This window comes from Episyrphus balteatus, chromosome 1 (assembly GCF_945859705.1).
Source record: "Episyrphus balteatus chromosome 1, idEpiBalt1.1, whole genome shotgun sequence".
Lineage (NCBI taxonomy): Eukaryota > Metazoa > Arthropoda > Insecta > Diptera > Syrphidae > Episyrphus > Episyrphus balteatus.
The window spans coordinates 99,561,425-99,582,924 of NC_079134.1; the positions used below are offsets into that span (position 1 = coordinate 99,561,425).

General features: G+C 31.5%; 1 protein-coding gene across 1 annotated transcript in view; it reads left to right on the forward strand.

Moving 5' to 3' along the window:
• LOC129906542 (uncharacterized) overlaps positions 1-21,500 on the forward strand; it is a 134,346-nt gene that overhangs the window by 40,325 nt on the left and 72,521 nt on the right. Inside the window, exon 4 of the mRNA XM_055982331.1 lies at positions 10,733-11,045. Within this exon, the coding sequence (XP_055838306.1) occupies positions 10,733-11,045 (313 nt within the window). The remainder of the gene's footprint in view (positions 1-10,732; positions 11,046-21,500) is intronic.

The window sequence follows — 21,500 nt, forward strand, 5'->3', positions numbered from 1 at the left end:
TGCATTTTTTCACTCATTTAGATTTTCTGATCGAATTCAATTCACTTTGTTTCTGTTCATGAATTTGGTGCCTTTTTCATTGATTCTGAAATTTTTGGAAAAAATATTATCAAAACTTATATTTTTATTATTTGGTAATGTTTATTTTTTTTTAATTAAATACAAAATACTCAAAACACTTGAGGCATGAAATATTATAATTCATCACTGCCTGTGTTTGCATTGCGCAATTCTCCAGGGGAGAATGTTTATCATTAAAGTTGCCAATGAAATTGCATCCATGTTCAAAGCAGCAATAATTTCACCTTAGAAACAAAATAAAAAAGGATGATCCTCCAGTTCGGAGCAATTTCGAAATTTTCGGAATCGATCGAAATGAAGAATATTATATTTCATTTAATGCAGTGCCGGTTTAAGCACTACCGGCGCCCCTGGGCAAGATTGCAATTGGCGCCTCTAAAAAAAAAATCATTTTAAAATAATTTTTTAAAATCACGAAAAAAAGCAATAGCAGACTATGTTTTACCTCTCATACTTGTTGATGCATTTATGTAACAAAGTGCAGTTTATTAAAACACATAAGTTTAACTTAAAAAAAATTAAATTTTCATGTTACCTACTTCTTAGGCCGTGTGTGAATTGCGTTAAATAGTAAACACCGTGTAAAATTTTTGACACTATTAAGGTAAACAAAAAAATTTCAGCTGTGTGGCTTATTGTTTACCTAATATTTTTCTCTGTCTCTTTTCTGCCATGAAACTCCTTTTTAATAAAAAAAAAAAAAACAAAACCATCTGCAAAAAAAATTTAACTTAAATTTAACCAGGTCCCAGAGCCCAATAAATTTTTAACAGCTGAAAAATTTTTATTCACCTCAATAGGTCAAAAATTTTACACGGTGTTGACTATTTAACGCAATTCACACACGGCCTTAGGCTCAATTGACAAGTTTACCTTTATCTCTAACTTTTTTGTTTAAAAAGATTTAAAGAGATGTAGATCCAGTAGGTACAGTTGGTTTTATTTGAACAATTTTTTTTTCAAAAAGTTCAACTACATAAATGTTTTCGAATGGAATCACTGAAATCCAATAAAAAAAGTTTGAATCGCTTCCACTCAATTCTAATTGGTGAAAAATAAAACAAAAATGTTCTCGTTTTTTCACTAGGAGAATTTGTTTGACGTTTAATTATTTAACTAATGTTTTTTTCAATTGGCTCTGCGGAAGCGTCCGGAATCATTCAGAAGCCTTCTGAAAGTCTTTTATTCGCACGAATATGACAGACAGAACGCTACTCAGAATAAAAATCCTCTTCTTGAATTCAAAACAGAATTCACTCAAAATATTTAAATAATAAAACGTCAAACCAAATTTCCTAGTAGAAAAGCAAAAAATATTTATTTGATTATTCAACAATACAGATATAAAATTTCAGAATTGAGTGAAAGCGGTACAGACTGTTTTATTGGATTTAAGAATGAGTGACTCCTTGAGTGAACCACTCGAAAACGACATAAGTATGAGTGATTTTGAGTGAATTCTGTTTTGAAATCAAGAATATAATTTCTCTTCTGACAGGCGAGGCATTTTCGTGTGAATAAATAAATGCTTTCAGCAGCCTTCTAACTATTTTGTTTATTCTCACACACAAACGTATTTTTTATGAGAAATGGAAGAGCTGTCAATTTTCAAGAGTTGGGAAATGAGCTCGGGAGTAGTTTTCGCGTTTAGTTTCAAATAAATAAAAATTGTGGACAGTAAGAATAATAAAAACCGAACGTTTTAGAGGGCTTATGTTGCACCTACATATTTGCAATTATGTAAATCTTCATCTATTTAATTCTTTAAAATACAATATTTTCCAAATAACCCATTTTAATTTTATTTTGACACATAAATATGTGAGTACAGCTGAGCTGATTGATATCTATTCTTTTCGGATCAGTTCTGTTTTTTTATTCATTACAGTCTGGACATCGTCGGTCTATTCTTTTTAATATCAAAAAAATTTAGGCCTATTTATTCAAATTTACACTTTTATTACCTACTCAAAAAACGTAACATTTATCAATGTTACATGAAATCTTAGGTTTTTTGAGTAATTAAAGCGTAAATAAATAGGCCAAAATTGTAAACAATGATACAAATTTTTTTCGAATTCAAGCTTTTTTCATTTTTTGAATTTTACGAGAACATGTTCTATAGTATACTAATGTAAATTTTTTTTACACCATCAGAAACTAGACATTTTAACGAACGAAATGCCCACCGACTTTTTGAAAAAAGCTGATATTTTGACACGTGAATTTTCGATTGAAAATTAGGCTGTTTTTTTGGTATTAAGTCAAAATAAGGTTAAAAAATTAATATTTTAAATCAAATAAATTACAGTGTATTTGGGACATAATAAGGTAAGTTTTCACCAAATTTCGTAGAAAAATTTTGTTTTTGAAAAAGATAAAAATAAAAAACCAAAAACTCTGTTTTTTTAATTTTTCACATAAGTTTTGAGGTTATGTGAAAATATTGTTAATACAAAACTTGTAGATCTTTTTATTACCTACAACTTCGCCATACAAATTTTTTCTATAGGATTTGTAGTTTTGCCGGAAATCGAGATATACCATTTTTTACCATTAAAAACTCAACCCACCCACTTCCCGAACTCGGCTCGCCCGTAATTTATTTTTCCTTTATTTTTCATCATATTCACCTCTTTTTCCAATGGGTTTCATTCTACTATGATTTTTTTTGGTTTCAAAAATTATCGACCCTGTGCCTACGTTCTGTAACTTAGTCGAGAACATAAACAAAAAATACCAAGACTGGAAACTTTCGTACGTCTTTCCTCCCCAAACCCTTTTGTGTACAGTGCTGTCTGTGAATATATGTGAAAGCCACCACGTTGGTAAATGACGTTAACACGCACACATTTATAGATTCACGACATTCACCACACATCGAACACGAGCCAACGATAGGTTCACGACATTCACCACACCTCGCAGCTTGTAGGCAAACGTCAGTTGACTGCCGAGTTTCTAGTCTTGGTATTTTTTGTTTATGGTCGAGAACTTCTCGCATCGAAAAATTTTAAAACAAAAATTCCATACGTTTCTCTATTTGGAAAAATAACCTGTGTCTGTATCTCTATGTGAGAAGCAATTTTTTATTCCATTGGAATTATTGGAAACTGTCAAAAAAAGGGAAAATATTTGTACCTTTGGCCATCAAAGGTCATATAGACATAGTTTTACAATATATATCTCAAGGCTCGGTAGTCCGAAAGTAGAGCAGTCGATCAGCGAGTAGAGGGTACCGAGTTCAAGTCGCAGTTGGGGCATGTAATTTTTTCTTTTTTTTTTCTTTAATATTCTTTTTTTTATTTTAAAAATTTAAGTGATACAAAAATAAATTACCGTGAACACTTTTACTTTAAACACATCTCACATTTAATGCAAGATTATCAAATTTTTTTCAAATATCTTACTTTCTCGCATCCTTTTTGCTTGTGAGTAATTTTGGCAGTTCAATCGAGAAATTATCTCGATAATTTTCTTACAGACACAGTTTTATTCACATTTTTCCAGTCTGTCAAGCATTTTGATTCAGAAATGTTTCAAGGCGAGAAAAATTTTTTTATAGAAACAAACGAATGTGAGAAAATGATTTTTGTGTCGATTCACATTATTTTTGTTCCGATTTGCGTGTTTCATGCGAGAAATTTCTCGATGCGAGAGTTACAGAACGTAGGCACTGGTCTAATGAAAGTTACCCTTATTTCAACAGCCCTATTAGCGTAGGTGACAAGGTGATTGCTCTTTAATTTTGCTCTCTGAGTTCTTATCCCCCACAGAGATTGCTATTTTTTTTATATTATATGCGTAAATGCGTAACAATTAAAGCCGTTTTTTTTGCTGAATCGAAACTTAAGCATTTAATTACAACATAAATCCTCATGTGACAGTTTAAGAAAAAGTAGAGTTTATGTTCAACATAAATTATATAAGGTTCGTTTCAGCAAATGGCCTTTAAAGAAAATAAAATGCACGACTGGGTCGCACGTACTTGCTCTTGTAGTTCAAAGCATCTTTATCTTAAATATCTATTGGAAATTTAAGATTTTGTGGAGAAAAAAAAAAAAATAAAAACAAAAAAAATATCGAAAGTTAAAAAAAAATCAATTTTTTAAATATTTTTTGAAAAACTTTTTTTTTACGTTTTACACTTCAATACCTATGATGTCTGTAAATTTTGAAAAAATTGACTTATGCTTTGATGAAATATATGAACTTAAAAAACATGTCAATTTTTGAAAAACGGCAACGCCATATTTCCGCTCTCGGCATTTTTTGAGAAAAACTAAAAACGCAGTTTTGTTAGAATCAATAAGAGTATTCCGCACACCAAATTTGATCGAAATCGTTAGAGCCGTTTTCGAGAAATTTGCAATACCTCGAAAACTTTATATGGGAGATATGCGTTAAAATGGAGATATTAAAAAAATAAAAAAAAAACGGACCTAGGGAATTACGTAAAAATCATCTGTACCAAGTTTCAAGCAAATCCATCCACCCGTTTAGGCCCTAGCTCGATGTACAGATGGACGCACAGACGCACAGACGCACACACGCACAGACCGACGGACGGCATGACGAAAACCACTTTTTTGATCTTCTCCATCATCGTAATGTTGGTTTTGATTAAAACCTCGATTTTTTTTTTTCTACACGAAACCAATACTTGCCCTATAGAGCAAGTAAAAAGACAAGCGTTAAGAAAAACTCAACGCAATATTGTAAATCAGGTAAGAGCTCAAACCAATAAGTCGATTTGGCTCAAACTTTTTGTTTAAATATATTAAACAATTAAATAAACTCTCTATAACTGAAGAAAATCTTCTTGTCGCTAATAAAAACAGAAAAACAAAATCCTTTCAAATATACATAAGAATCATAGCCCAGTAATTTTAGTAATTTTTAAGCCCAATCTGCGGAAAAATTCCTATTGGGCTGAATTTTGATATACAGCTTAATGACGGCTTTGTTATGAAGATGTGAAAAATCGACATTGATATCGTGTCCGTGTTAAGAGTTATAGGGGTCAAAAGGTCACGAAAAGTTTTTCGCAAATATCTCGCGACCTATGGATCGGAGGTCATCAGATGGTCGTGAAATTATCTATAACATATGCCCAGCACATTTTTCTGAAAGATGAACCGTTTCGCGAGTAGAGCGCAGAGAAGGTGACTAGATTGCACTCACATACGAAAAAATACATATTTTTGGTTTATTTTGCTTGATTTTTGAAGTTTTTATCGAAGTAGCTTAAATTTTTTTAGTTTTATTAACTTATCTTATTACGTTAATACGAATTAAATAAAAAAAAATAAAAATGTACACTTTGGGATAAAAAATATTATGCAAAAGGGGGAATCACGTTTTTTGGAAATGTTGTATGTTTCCCTTTTTTGTACAATAAGTGCCTTCATTATTAAGAACACACTTTTTAAACATGGTTCAATTTTAGTTTTGAGCTTGTTATCAATTTTCCAAACATAAATTCCACAGAAAATGTCGTTTGGAGCTTCTCAAGAGAAAAGTTGCAGAATACCTTATAACAGTACAAAATTAGATGCTGAAAAAGCTTAATGGTATTTTAAGGTTTAAACCAAGCTCAAAACTAAAATTGAACCATGTTTAAAAAATGTGTTCTTAATAATGAAGGCACTTATTGTACAAAAAAGGGAAACATACAACATTTCCAAAAAACGTTCCCCCTTTTGCATAATATTTTTTATCCCAATGTGTACATTTTTATTTTTTTAGTTAATTCGTATTTACGTAATAAGATAAGTTAATAAAACTAAAAAAATTTAAGCTACTTCGATAAAAACTTCAAAAATCAAGCAAAATAAACCAAAAATATGTATTTTTTCGTATGTGAGTGCAATCTAGTCACCTTCTCTGCGCTCTACTCGCGAAACGGTTCATCTTACAGAAAAATGTGCTGGGCATATGTTGTAGATAATTTCACGACCATCAATTTTTATATAACCTCTGATGACCTCCGATCAATAGGTCGCGAGATATTTGCGAAAAACTGTTCGTGACCTTTTGACCCCTATAACTCTTAACGCGGACACGATATCAATGTCGATTTTTCACATCTTCATAACAAAGCCGTCATTAAGCTGTATACCAAAATTCAGCCCAGTAGGAATTTTTCCGCAGATAAAACCTAAAATTACTGGACTATCAAACATTCAAAAATAAATGTTCAATTCAAAATACTACAAAAATTAAAAATAAATTCAATTTGAATATTACAGAAACAAAAATAAACAAACACACTACTAACACAAAACAAAACTAATACAAATACACCAAATATAAATAATATTGTAGTTGTGGTTACTTAGTAACCAAAAGTCCTTTTCAGGAATTTTTCGGCCATCGAATACACAATCCTAAAACGATTGTGGCGCCACTCCTGTAACGATTGTGCCTCCACCCCTCAAACAAAGCGGATGTTTTTTCCGGTGTCACTTCTATATATAATTATTCAATTGTAAAACGGAACTGATGTTATTTACAACTAAAACAAAAATCCCTGCCTCTCCTCTACCTCAACTTAACGGCCAAATCTTTTCACTTTCTTCCAGCGCAAAATATTTAGGTGTCATTTTGGACACTAAACTAAGCTGGAGGCTAAACATAGAAGAGTCAGTTAAGAAGGCAAGCATTGCTTTCTATGCCTGTCATAAAACCTTTGGAAAAAAATGGGGTCTTAAATCAAAAATGATTCTATGGACTTACACAGCGGTTGTACGACCCATTCTTACATACGGTGCCATCGTTTGGTGGCTTGCACTAAGTAATGCATATAACATTAAAAAACTTAAGAAGGTTCAGAGAACAGCAAGCGTAGGGACGACAGGAGCTCCGCGGTCTAAACGTTCTCTTGCACCTTTTAACCATAGACCTTCATATTAAATATTAGGTGTCTTGTAGCGTTTTTAGGCTAAAAGAAACTGGCTGTTAAAAGGCAAAACCTTTTGGTCACAGTAACACAACAAATTTAGTACCATCAGATATGTTTCTGACTCCCCACCAACTATTGCACTCCTACTTTGAACACTGTAAAGAATTGTAAAGTTGGCTTCCCGTCGAGGACAGACTGGAAAGAGGGCATTGTGACAAGCGTGTTTCAAGCAGAATTGCTGTCAAAAAGCTTCCTCAAAGCTTGCAATTTGCTAAGAATAAATCTAACCCAGAATTAAGCTATACTAACAGATAGTCAGGCAGCTGTAAAAGCAATTTCTTCGGTCATGACATCATCCAAACTGGTTCAGCAGTGCAGAGAGTAACTCTCAATGCTAAGCGAAAGCCTCACAATCACTCCTGTCTGGATCCCAGGACATAGTGGTTTTGAGGGCAACGAAAAGGCGGATGAACTGGCCAGGCAAGGATCGGCCCTTCATGAGTAGCTAGCGGTAGCAGTTAACATTCCAATAGAAGTCATGAAGGGCAATATCTTCTCAAACTATTTAACAAAAGCTAATAATAGGTGGCACGGGTTAACAAGCTGCGTCATATCTAGGAAAATCTGGCCAACCTACAATAAATCCAAAACCAATGATTTGATCTCCAGACCCAGAAAAGATATTAGCAGAATCGTTGCAGTGTGCACAGGACCTTGGCCGATAGGGGAACATGCAGCAAAGTTTGGTATACCGCACAATACTTATTGTCGCAGCTGCTTGGACCAGCAAGAAAAAGAAACGTTCTTCCATTTATTATGCCATTGTCCTGCCCTCGCTAGGAATAGAGTGATACCCTTAATTCAACATTATCCTCAATAACTTTCTTAAAGCCTTCCCAGTTAGTTTTACCGTTTGTTAGCCTAGGTGGTATTTCAACTTTAACAAGACTTTTGCTCATAGTGAGAATAACGGGAGAGTGGTCAGAGAAAGATCAAAGCATTCCGTTAATTTTATTCGATTTGATGGTATTCCCCTGACTATAAAGAAATCAATCAGATCAGGTATTTTCGAGGAATTTGCCGATCAATAAGTTGGTTTTCCAGTAGAATGAAAGTCACAATTATTCTCCATACCGGTTTCGTATAACGCTCGGCCTTTTTGAGATAGGTATACATTTAGAACCCTTAAACGTATGCTTGGCATTAAGGTCGCCGCCGATAAAATTAATTAAAGTTGGTCTAAGTAATTTTAGCAAGTTTGAAAATTCATTTTTATGAATTTTGTACCGCGGAGGGCAGTATGTTGATTAGATATTCAGCACATCATGCTTAGTTTCAACTTGCACACTTGCAAGCTGCATCGATTCAAGCTTAAGACCTATCGAGTGTTCAATATATTTAATACCTATAATGATGCTCCGCCTCTTGCTTTGTTCGACGGATGAATTGCGTGGTAATCTAGAAAACCGTTTATGTTGAAATTTGATTCTTTTTTAACATGGGTCTTTGCAATAATCCGTTGGCGTTCCATGTAATAATTTTAAGCTTTTCCATCATTTATATTTTGTATAGTGTTGGGTAAAATAAAATCTTCTAGTTTAGAAACAATTTCAGACATAATTTTATTAAGTTTCAACTGATCCTCAAATTTTGACAAGCATTGAGAAAATGCGTCACGTTCGGAATTATTTCTTATTCTTCTTTTCCGCGTATGAGTTTCTATTACGTTTCTTTGGGGACGTCTTTGATGTTGTTGGCGTTTTAATTTTCTTTGCCAGTGGCGGGTTTTAATGTATTTGCCCTTTTAGAAGTCTTCGAAGTTTGGCATTTTTTCTCGGCGTTTATGTAGCTCTTTTTAGCGATCTTAACAACGAGGCTAAGTATTGTTTTGATTTTGTAGATTTCCTCTAGTTTTTCAGTTTCATCAAACGTGAGTATAAATAGCGGGAGAGCACGTTGTACCACGGCTGTTTCATACCGCATAATAGTCCAGTGCATTTATAATTTGACCCAGCAGTTTGTACCACCCCCAATTTTTTTTTGCTCATTCGATAGAATATTGGCTGAATATCATTATCCCGATTTTTCGCACTCGCAAAATTCACCTTTCGGCCGCCATCTTGGATTTTAGTTTTTGTTTAATATCTCGATTTCTATTTATCCTACATAAAAGTTGTGTATGCAAGAAACGTAGAAAATTAAATTTCGCGTCTTTTATGTTAAGAACATTTTTTCAATATTCTGAATATTAAAAGAGTTACAAGCCAAAAAAGTAAAAAAAACGAAAAAAAAATGACAATTTTAATGTTTTGAGCACTTTTTATCAAAATTATGAAAAAACCTTCTGAGATAAGGGCAGGGCATGCAATTTATTTATATTTAAGTCTCTTCATTTCGTAAAAAATGGGTATTTTTTAACAAAAAAGTATTAATAACTTTATTAATTATAGAGATACAAAAAAAAGTTGTATGGCAGAGTTGTAGAGAATTTTAAGGCAAATAATCTTTTCTCAATACGTTTTTTCATAATTTTGATAAAAAGTGCTCAAATCTTTAAAACTAAAACTAAACTCCAAGATGGCGGCCGAAAGATTAATTTCGCGAGTGCGAAAAATCGGGGTAATGATATTCAGCCAATATTCTATCGAATGAGCAAAAAAAATTTGGGGGTGGTACAAACTGCTGGGTTGCCCATATATGAACATCATAAATGCACTGGACTATAATAGCAATGAGAAAATGCATAACAAATAAAAAACCAAAAAGAATTGTAAACTTGTTTTGTTAAAAAGTGTCTAGAGTGTCAGTGTTCTTATTGCTTAAGAACACTGTACAAAGCTTCTCTATCGACTACCATTCCTGTTACAAAAAAAAGAATTTTTCTAACAGGGTCACTTCGTGGTATGCGTAACATTTTTTTCAAAAAAAAAAAAAAACATTAAAGACTAAAATAATTTTCTATCTATCACTGAACGTAATAAAAATAATGAATTTATTTTGTATGATTTTATCCTTCCATCAACGAAAACTAGCTTAATTGAAGCTATTTTAAGATAACAATGTAACTCTAAGTTAAACGGATTCAAGAGATTATAATTATGTACTACTTAAATATAAAAAAACGGATTTTTTTCATATAAAACTCATCTCTTTAATACCTAGCTTTCGCTTGCTACCTCTCCGCTTTCTTACCTTATATTTTTAATAATGTTTAATACTGTTTAATATTTTTTAATTGATCTCTCTATTATGTTTGCAATATTATGCACATAGTATAGCGTATAGGAAAAAAACAGCTTACATTTTTTGTAAAAGAAAGACTAGTTTTATAAAGCCATGAATCACCTTAAAACAGATTTTCTTAAGATTATGACAAGGTAATGATACGTTTTTTAATATTGTAGCACGATTGGCCTCCAAATAGCATGCACATTGCATACCTTTGGGAAAGTTCATAGGTGTTAATATGTTGCTATTGTAAAAACCTTGGTGTTTCTGACCTATATGTAGTCCTTTCTTATGACAAGACGGGGGGCGCTGAAGGAATATTCTAAGCCGTGTTCCTGCGTACTAAATGAAAATTAAATTTTTCTTTGGATTTTGACCAGCCCGTAGGCAATTAAAGAGAACACAAGTCGTTTTACCAGATGCTAAGTTATTAAATACCTTGTAAAAATATTTTAAACAATACCTACATACATACCTATATTTAATGTGAGTTTTTTTTTATTTGTCTGTCAAATAAAGGCATACGAGCCCGAATCACCAAGACTGGCTGATGCTGAAAATTTCAATAGCCAAAATGAGTCTACAGAACATCAATATTCATATAATAGTGACTCTTTGCCATCATCTTCATATATCGCTACTGCCACAAAAATAAATAAATCCATCGGAACTGAAGCATCAGCCCATAGTCCACCTGAAGAAGCATCAGCATTTTTACACGACGCTTTGGATGAAGTTGTTAATGATTTTGAACGAACTCTAGAACGTACATCCACCAAGAAGAAACCGAAAAGTAGTTGCCACTCATGGGATAAGTTCAGCGACGCCATCGGTAAGCTTCATTTATGATAAAAATAAAACCACCAAATCAAAAGTAGGTACATAAATGTATTCATAGTCGATTCTGTAAAAGTAAAACGAATTGATGCAGTACTATGTACCTATGTATATTAGGGTGGTCCTTAGGAAAAAAAAATTGGGGGCACCTCCTAGATTGGTTCCAAATCAGGAAAAAATGCCCTATTTTTTTCAAATTTTTATTCCTAACCCTTCCTGACTCTATTTCATTTATATGTTTTTGTTTTTCTTTCAATATTTCGATATTTCATAATTTGCTTTTAAAGGAAAAAATGACACTTTATAGCCTTTTCAAAAAAATAATGGCGCCTTCTTTACTTTTATACTTTCATACAGTGTCATACGTATATTACTATCATACCTATTATACGTATGAATGATCAAACATCCGCCATTTACCCAACACTGAATACAGAATATCGCCCCTGGTCTAGTAATTTCTTATCAAAATAGGGCCAGGAAGGGTTAGAGATAAAAATATGAAAAAATAGGGTCTTTTTTTTCATGATTTGGAACCCATCTAAGGAGCGTGCGTCGCACTCAATTTTAGCAAAAAAAAGTAAAATAAGGACCACCCTAATGTATATAGTATATCTGATACTGATGTGGCTATGATCAAATTGGAATGCTTGTGATTCGGCTTGTTCCATATAGAAATTCATGTGCATTTCGGAAAAAATATATACTTTCATATGAATCATGCAAAATGTTCTTCAGATCTATTCCTACCGCTAGATTAGTCTGCCAAATCCAAATGGGCATACGTATTTTTTAATATAGCTCTTGTATTAAAGCAATTTTCAATACAAAAAATATTACTTCCAAAATATAAAAATTATTTTTAATCTTTTTTGTATTAAATTTAAATATTTAAGTATTTAGGCCCATTTGCTCATACGGATCATAAATTTGAATCATATCTAGGTCGAACATAGCTCTACTGTTTTACTTAGTTTATTCCAAGTTGCTAAAATATTTATGTTCAACCTAGCAATGAATAACTTTCATGTGATAAATAGCTGAAAGTTTCAAATACAAATGTCAAATCGAGAGAAAAGTCATTTTTGTCGTAGGTATTTGTTTTGAGCAATTTTAACTAATACAATGCGGAAGTTGTGTGAAAAAGGGGATTTTTTTTTAATTTCCGGATTGTCTTCTTGATAAATATCAGGTTTTATCCAGAGATTTTATCATTTGTTTGTTTCTAATTCTTAAAAATTTAAATGGAAATAATGCCAAATTGGTATTATTTCGTTTTCTAAAACGAAATAATCCCAAATTGAGAAATTGGCCTTATTTCGATCTCAAAAACGAAATAATGCCAAATTTTTGGAATTTGGCTTTATTTCATTTGGCGTTATTTCACGCCACCGCTTTTATATTGTGTGAAATAAGTGAAAATAGTGATAGTGACAATAAATATGTGGTTTTTATAACAAATAAAATTGATTAATATGACGTACTGTTTGTATTGTGAATGTGTTTGTGTGTCAAAATAAAATTAGAAATTCTACAGAAAAAAATGTACAGTGTCGAAAAAAGGATGAGTTAAGTCTTATATTCCCTTTCAAACCGTAGAAAATCGCTTTGCGCACTCTTATCAACCGCGCACTCTTATACCATCCTACCCTATCGTATGAGCAAATGGGCCTTAAGTTTGCTACTTGTAATACAATACAAATGATTAGAAAATAACCTCCGAGGGTTAAATTCTCCTCCTGTATTGAATTATAATACCGCTGTATTAGATTTTAATATTTTGTTTTACATTTTAATATATTGTAATACATTTTAATATAATCGTATTAAATTTCAATATACATAATTGTGTTACATTTAAATATAATTGTATTAAAACAAAATACAAATTTATTAAAAGCTAATATAAAAAGTATTAAATTGTAGTATAAGAATATTAAATTTTAATCAAACGACAGCAGCAGCCATTTAAAAAAAGAAAAAAATCCACTGCTTGAGGTACCTTTTGAAAAATTAAATTTAAATCAAAAATTGTAAATTTGTACTAATTTCACGGTGCTTTGTGTTGTTTCGAAGCAAAATGCATACATTGCAGATTAATTTTGTTTGGCACTAAGATTTTACATGCCACAGTTTGTGAAACAGATAAAATAGAGACAATAATATCACCATTATTATATATTATTTATGATTAATATTTATTTTCAGTAATGAATTTTGGAAAAGAATACATATTATTACGAGTAACTTCAAATACATTTGGTATTGAATTGAAATGTTTTCGAGTTGTGCGTGGCTCCAGTTTAAAAATCTCATTTTCGTTTCGAACTGCATCTTTTGCACTGTCACAATTTGGAGCGCGGACAAAAAATTGTGAAAAGGGGAGATAAAAAATGTCAGCTAGTCGAACTGTTTAATAGGCTTTACGTTATATGTACTAGCAGACCCGGCGAACGTTGTCCCGTCTTAGAGGAAATAAATGAGCAGGTTTTGGATTTTTCAATTTTGTATTACGATAATAAATATGTATAAATAAAAAAAATAAAATATTTTAAGAATTCTCTGTTGACCATGTATTTTGGTGCATGAACAAATAGTGCTGTTGATCTTTCAACGTGCGAACAATGATCAATCATGCCACATAAATTGACCCATGGTCAGATTCAGACCACAAACTTTTAACGATTGACCTTGTGACTTATTAATGGTAATTGCGAACGAAAAACGGATCGGAAATTGAAGTCTTTTGAACACAAAACTTCCTAATCTTCGCGTTAACCAAACGCGTTTCGTTACACGATTTTTTTTTGGTTTTTGTCTTGAAGAATGATTATTACGGAGCCAACCTTTAGTATTGAAGTCGGTGGTAAGCAGGCACATCCAAGGAGTTTAAATTCAATTGGATGATTATGAATTATGGAGTTTAACTCATCTTAATATTTATTATAAGCCGCCAAAGTTCTTAAGTTCAAATTATAAAGTGTTTTTTTATTCAGAATTATTTTGAGGGAATTCAGATTGTCGTGGTTTTAGTTCCATAAGATCCAGCGTCGAACAATATCTACCCTAAGATCATCAAGCTCAGATTTTTTTTAATAATGAACATAGTGAATCTGGGTGGTAACATAAAATGGTTTTTAACTTGGGTGGGTTTTTGATTTGGATGCAGGAGATTTGAAATTTTTGTGAAATAAGCCCATTAATTTTATTCCTCCTAAGCTACCTATCCATCAATTTTCAGCCAAATCGGTTCGGTCGTTCTTCAGATATATAAAGTGTAAGTAACACGACTTTCTTTTATACATACATATTTATATGTATGCATATAAAGATTTTTAATCTAATTTTATTCGTTAAAAACATAAAAAAATTAAAATTAGTTTTTTAGAGTACAAAAACATCTCTTACGGACATTTAATTTTTTATTAATATTATTCACTCAAAAAAATTAAGTGATTATTCAATAAATTTTGCATAGCTTGCATTTATCTTTGCTTTTCCTTCACAAAATACTTGACAAAACAACTGAACACTGTGAAAATGAATTTTAATCCGTTCTCGGCTCGGCGGTGATTATAATTTAAATGCTAATTTAAGCCGCCTTGCGATATTTTTTTTTCACTTCAGATTCTTTGATGTAGTAAGCTTAGAACAAGCTTTTAACTACAATCAGAGGCTCATCATAAGTGCATGTTAGTGGTTAGTAGACAAAAAATACAACCTCCCACATGCACAAAATAAAAACAAAATAATTACGAACAAATTTACAAGTTATAAAATTATAAGTACAAAAAAAATCCAACATTTATTTAAAACATTGATTAACAGTCACGATTGTGACTTATAGGGCAAGTTTAGGATTCGTAAACGAATTCGAATTCAAGATAACAATTTTACATGAAATTACGATGATGGAGAATGCCAAAGAATAGGGTCCGGCAATTCTGTCTTTCTGTATTCTGTCTGTCCGCCTGTAAGTACCTCGAGCTACAGCCTTAACTACTGAAGCGATTTTCTTCAAACTTGGTAGTTAACAGTTTTGTCTTAGAGGAAATTTTGTATTTAGTGTTATAAAGAGCCTTCTTTTGATATAATAAAAATATGTTTTGTACCGTTATTAACGGTACTAGCCATATAACGGTTTTTTTAACTTATGAATTTCAGATTTTAACCGAAATGTTTATTATAGAAACGTTAAAATAAACGTTATATAAAAGTTTTATAAAATTTTCAAAATATCATATTTTTAAACGGGTTGATGAATTATATTGAAACTTTGTTTAATATATTTTCTTAAAAATGGCATATTATTATTAAAAATTATTATTTTAAAAAACGACTCTAACGATTTTCGAAATTTTTTTTCTATATATGCAAGAAATCAAATGCCACACTTGCTTTTGTGTAAAAGATTATTTAAAACGGTGTTTAATTAACTATAAAAACTAAAGATGATTTTTTTGTTATTGGCGACTTTAATTTGCCAAATCTTGAATGGGCTATATCATCTGAACATGAATGTTATCATGCCGTTAATGCGTCGAGCAACAATTATGTTCTTTTCATCGATGGAATGATTTCATTTGGACTTAATCAATTAAGCAATGTTATAAACCAATTTGGTAAAATCTTGGACCTTGTACATATATTTTTCTGATCTGAATAATTCAGATGGAACTGCGTTACTTTCTGATACAAAACTCATTGAAGAAGATCGACATCATCCTGCATTATCTATTTCATTAAATCTAAATATTATTAATCTAAGTTATCATTGTAAGAATATGCATGAATTCAACTTTTAAAAATGTAATTTTTCTAAACTCTATCGTTTGTTGGATAATATTAATGGAATAGTTTATTTTTTGATGTCAGTTTTGATGAAATGGTCTTTCGTTTTTATAAAATTTTATTTGATTGTTTCTTAGAAACCATTCCGTTACGCGAAATAAGACATTTGATCGACACATTAAAACTCTCAAAAATAAACGAAACAAGGCTTGGGTGAAGTTGAATCGAAAATGACTATACCTACCTACTATACTAAGAGATGAGTTTATTAACTACTCTAATTTTCTTTATTCGGACTTTATATCTAAAACTGAAGATGATCTTAAATCAATCTAACCCGCGTAATTTCTGGAAATATATAAATTGTAAAAGAAAATCGGATGGTTACCCAACCCATATGTGTTATCAATATTCAGAAAGTCACTGCCCAGAGGACATAGCAAATATGTTTGCCTAATATTTTCAACGTGCTTTTGAAGTATCTACTTGCGATATAAATAATACTCATGCTGTAGATGAATTTTTACACCTTAATTCGATTGACTTTACTATTACTGAGTTGCCTCTTAGAGTAAATTAAAAAGTTTGATGATTGTTTAAGACCTGGCCCTGATGGTTTTCCCGCTTTTATGTTAAAAAATTGTGCAATATATTATAATAGATAGGATCCACACTCAAGCTCCCCAAAACCAATTTTATTCACACTCGCGGACAAGCAAAGACCACTGTGTGTTAATTTTAAAGCTCACACATTTTCTCCAACTCCATCTTCTGCTAAGACTGAGTTGGAGAACAATCAATTACAGTAACTTACTCATAACATTGGCTTAGCCCCAATTTCTGCAAAGAATGAGTTGGGGAGCAATAAATGAAGAACATCAAATTGGGTTAGCAACTAAGCGACGCAAAAAATAATAGTGGAGCTTTTAATCCCTTGTTAATTTCGTTTTCTTGTTTTCTTGTTTTCGTTGTTTTTTAGCTAGTTAGACTTACCAGAGCGCGGTCAAGATTACAATCAATTATTTATGTTCTTTAAATGTTAAAACCGTTGTAAACTTATATTAAAACAAAACATGCAATAAACGCTAAGTAATAAAAATTGAACTATAAATAATTTGAAACTTATATTATTAGAAATAAACATGAAATAATATTGTTAGGTAATAGTATTAAAGTAGTTGTTTTTAATAAAAAAGGACTCATAAATAGTTAATTATATATGTCGTATCCGTTATTTTTACTTTTTAATCATTCTATAAATAGCTGTAAATTTCCCACAGTTTGAAAGAATGCATTCCTTATTCCTACTGATAAGAAAGGTAAAAAAAATTTAGTTCTAAATTAAAAGCTAAACTATCTGCTATACCCAAAATGTTTGAATTTATTGTTTGTAATGTTTTGTCTTTCCACTGTTTCTCCGTTTTATGTGATAACCAGCATGGCTTTGTTAAGAAAAGATCTACTATAACATATTTGTTTCAGTCTACTAAATACTGTATTGACGCGTTTGAAAAAAAAACTGACTGTATTTTCAATGACTTCAATCACCAATGGTGACTCACCATATACTTTTGAAAAAACTGCAAAACATGGGTCTTAACGACAGATTTGTTTTATGGATATCTTCATACCTCAAAGATAGGTTATATGCCTTAGTGTTGTTTTTAAGAGTGAGCGTTCTAAATATTTTACTGTTACCTCCGGTGTACCTCAGGGTAGCCATCTTGGCCCGTTATTATTTGTACTATTTATTAATGATCTTCCATCTGTCCTAGTAAATTCTTTGTCTCCTATTTGTGCTGATGATGTAAAAAATTTTCGTACAATCAACTCTGCAAATGACTGTGATCTTTTACAAAGAGAAGAGACCTTCGGCCTCCAACGATTCTGGGAGTGGTGCAATCTTAATTGCTTAGTTTTAAACATTGACAAGTGTAAAACAATGTGTTTTACACGCAAACAAAATGTGATTGCCTATAATTATGCGATTAATTTATCCCCACTAACTAATTTGTCTAGTTTTACTGACCTTGGGATAGTGTTAGGCTCAAAATTAACTTTTATTGACCATTTTGACCACATTATTAAAACAGCTAACATGACTCTTGGATTTATCAAAAGATTTGCTCGAGAATTTCGTGATCCTTATGTTTTAAAAACTTTTTATGTCTCATTCGTAAGTTCCATCTTAGAATATGGTTGCGTTATATGTGCGCCATATTATGCAGTTCATATAAATAGATAAGAGTCCATTCAAAGAAGAATTAGCAACGTATTAAACTATTAAATCTTCCATTTCTAACTAGTCACAGAGCGTATCTACAATTTTGTTTCACTGTCGGGATAATTACACGGTGTAATACTCAAAATATACGCGGTTGGAGACCTATCACGTTTTTTAGAGCTAGTCGCACTGATTACGAAACGGTATTTAAAAAGTCCCTAACACCCCCAAAATCTGGAGTTCGGGGCAAAAAACAGTTTTTTTGACCTTCACCCATTGAAAAAAATCTAGCTTCTTCAAATTTTTACCCATTTTCGATTTGTTTTACAGTTTCTGATAGGAGATAAATATACCTTTTGAACAATGTATAAAACATGTAACTCAGTTAAACCACCTAGAATTTATAAGCTGTCAAAGTTCAAAAATTCCATTTTTTTCGTCATTTACCCAACTTCGACATCAAATTAAAGTATATATTTTCACAACAACATGCTATTTTAAAAATATATTCTAAAATAATATTTATTTCCAAATTAAACGAAGTATTTTTTATGAAAATCAGTTTAAAATTGGCTTGGAAAAAAAAAATTACGATTTTAACCCAGATACAGTAAAAAAAATCGAAATGGGTAAAAATTTGACGAAGCTAGATTTTTTTCAATGGGTGAAGGTCAAAAAAACAGTTTTTTGCCCATAATTCCAGATTTTGGGGGTGTTAGGGACTTTTTGAATACCGTTTCGTAATCAGTGCGACTAGCTCTACAAAACGTGATAGGTCTCCGCCCGCGTATATTTTAAAACCTCATTTTTGTAACACTGTGTTATTAATGGATCGATGTCAGCTCCATCGATCCTCTGTCGATTAAATTTCGTTGCTAGTCAGTATAGTCTTAGGAGGCAGTTGCCAATTCCTAAATTTTAAAGTAGATCAAACTACGGTGCTTATATATGTAGTCCCTTAAATCTTTTAATTAATATTTACAATAAAAACTGAAATATAAATAATTCTAGCAATGAAAAATATTCTTTATTCAAAGTAATCCATAATGTACATTAAATGTAAGTTTTTCTTGTATTTTGTAATAATATATTATATAATTATAATTTTAATTTTTAAAAAAATTTACCTATATGTATATCGTTAGTATTAAACGGAATAAACTATTTATTTACCATTGGAATTTTGTTCAATAAAAGGCTTTAATATAAGAGTTACTTTAACCATAAGAGCAAGTACGTGCGGTGCGACCCCAGCGTGCATTTTATTTGATATATTTTTTAAATCCTAAAACTATATACATACTTGAAAGGGGAAAGCGCCTATGAGACGCAAAACTATGATACGCGCGACTATGATACGTGTAACGATGTTACGAATTCAAATAATACGAACTTTTTTTTTGTGTTGTTTTTGATCTGGCAACAGTAAGAGGAACGTTGTGAAATAATGACAATAATGAAACACAAGATGTCGTCGGTTCAAAGGAAAAACTCACTAAGTGCTACTGAAATCCTATGTAGTTAGTGAATTTTTCCTTTGGACCGACGATGTGTAATCAGATTGGTCAAACATTAATAAATAAACCAAGGAGAAGATGGGATTGGTTGAAATTTTTTTGATGAGGTTTCAGAGAATATGTATGAATACGAAAAAGAGATCTCAGGTCAGATGTATGTGTACATGGGTTTGACAACTCATGTTTGTAGGAATAATTTTAGAGAAGAAAAGAAATAAAACTGGAGGGATATGCTTCCCTTTGAGGCAACTAAACTGGTACAAAATAATGTACATTTGGGCTTTTGTGGACCTTGTAGGTTCTGATATTATGTGGAAATTTTTTTTCGAGATTTAGGTATTTACTGTCCGTGCATCTGTGGGGTTGAAATTTTTGAAGGAGTTTTATGTGAGTTTACATTTTTTTAATGTAAGTACCCCGCATCAGTAGATGTACTTCAAACTTGAAACTTTGCTTTATGAGACGTTGTATGGGTTTTTTTTAACAAAAAAATATGTAGAATTCTTTTTTCCCGTAAAATATACTACATGCCGGTAAAATAATTATTGGTATATAAATGAAGCTAATTGCAATATTGCTGTGATTGAATGGACTCTCGGTCTAACAATAAAAGCACGCATTCGCCCGAGTGTATCTTCTAGGTGCCTACTATGAAATTATGTAGGTACCTACAAAAAACGTTTTATAACATCATAACATGATTTCTTAGCGCAATAAGTTCGAGATGTTAAAGGACAACGGCAAATTGAAGGTGCTACCACCAAGCCTTATATGTGGAGCTAAAGGTATTCCACGGGTCGCAACGCAACCCGCTACCGCTCTGACAACCCACCTTTTTTGTTTAAAAAAATTTTTAAAACTTCTCATGTAAGTTTTTAAACTATCAAGCAAGATTTTAAGTCAAAAGTAATTCTACCAATCTAATAACTTGACATATTACAGTACCTACTTAAGAAAAAAAGACGCAGCACCACCCTTTGCTAAAGAGGTCAGAGACACACTAAAAATTATTTAAAAAAAATAAACAAATTTGTATTTCAGTTTCAGTTGTTTCAATTTGGTGGGGGAGTTTCATTTTTGTTATTTATTTATCGAAGCAATCACCAATAAGAAATTTGAATTTTTTTTTTGTAGGTCCGAACATTTTTAAATATGTATTTGAAAAGTAATTTCTATTGGCTGGTTATTTTTATTTATTTAAATTTAAAGAAAACCCCCACCTTGCGGAATCTACCGAAATGTGAACATTTTGTTTCTTTAGTTTGTTTTTTTTTTTAGTGAGGAACTAACCTCCTTACGGAAAGGGTCTGCATATTTTTTCGTTATAAATAATATCCGCGAATGGGTCGCATGTATTTGTTCCCAAAGCAAATGTATCCTATATTTTATTCAGGACATTGTAAAATTATTTTTTTTTAGAAAGTAAGTAGGTACTTTATATAAGAAATACTTAGGTATTATCATTTTAAATGGTCTGAGGATAAGAATTAGTTGCTTTGAGAAAAATCACAAGAAAAAGTTTTAGGAGCCTTAGAGCCACTTCTTAATTTGTTTAAGAAGTAAATATGTAAAAGGTAGATACATATATTATACAAGGTGATTCAGGAGGAATCGAGGAATGTGCCAAAAATCTAGAGCGTGTGGATTAGGTCGAGACAAGAAAAATATCGTACGGAAGGGGAGGGTTTATTTCGTCTCGTTTAGCGGGGAGGAGCAAATTAAAAAAAAAATGACTTAATTTGAAAAATAAATTATTAAAAATCAACGCTTAGACCAACAAAAATGTGCTATACTGTTTTGTAAAGCCAAAACCCTAGTTTAAAAAAAAAATTTAAATAAAGCCATTTTATGGTATTGTTTTTTAAAAATAATTCTCAAAATCAAAATTTTCAAAAAAAATTCGAAAAAAAGTTTTAAT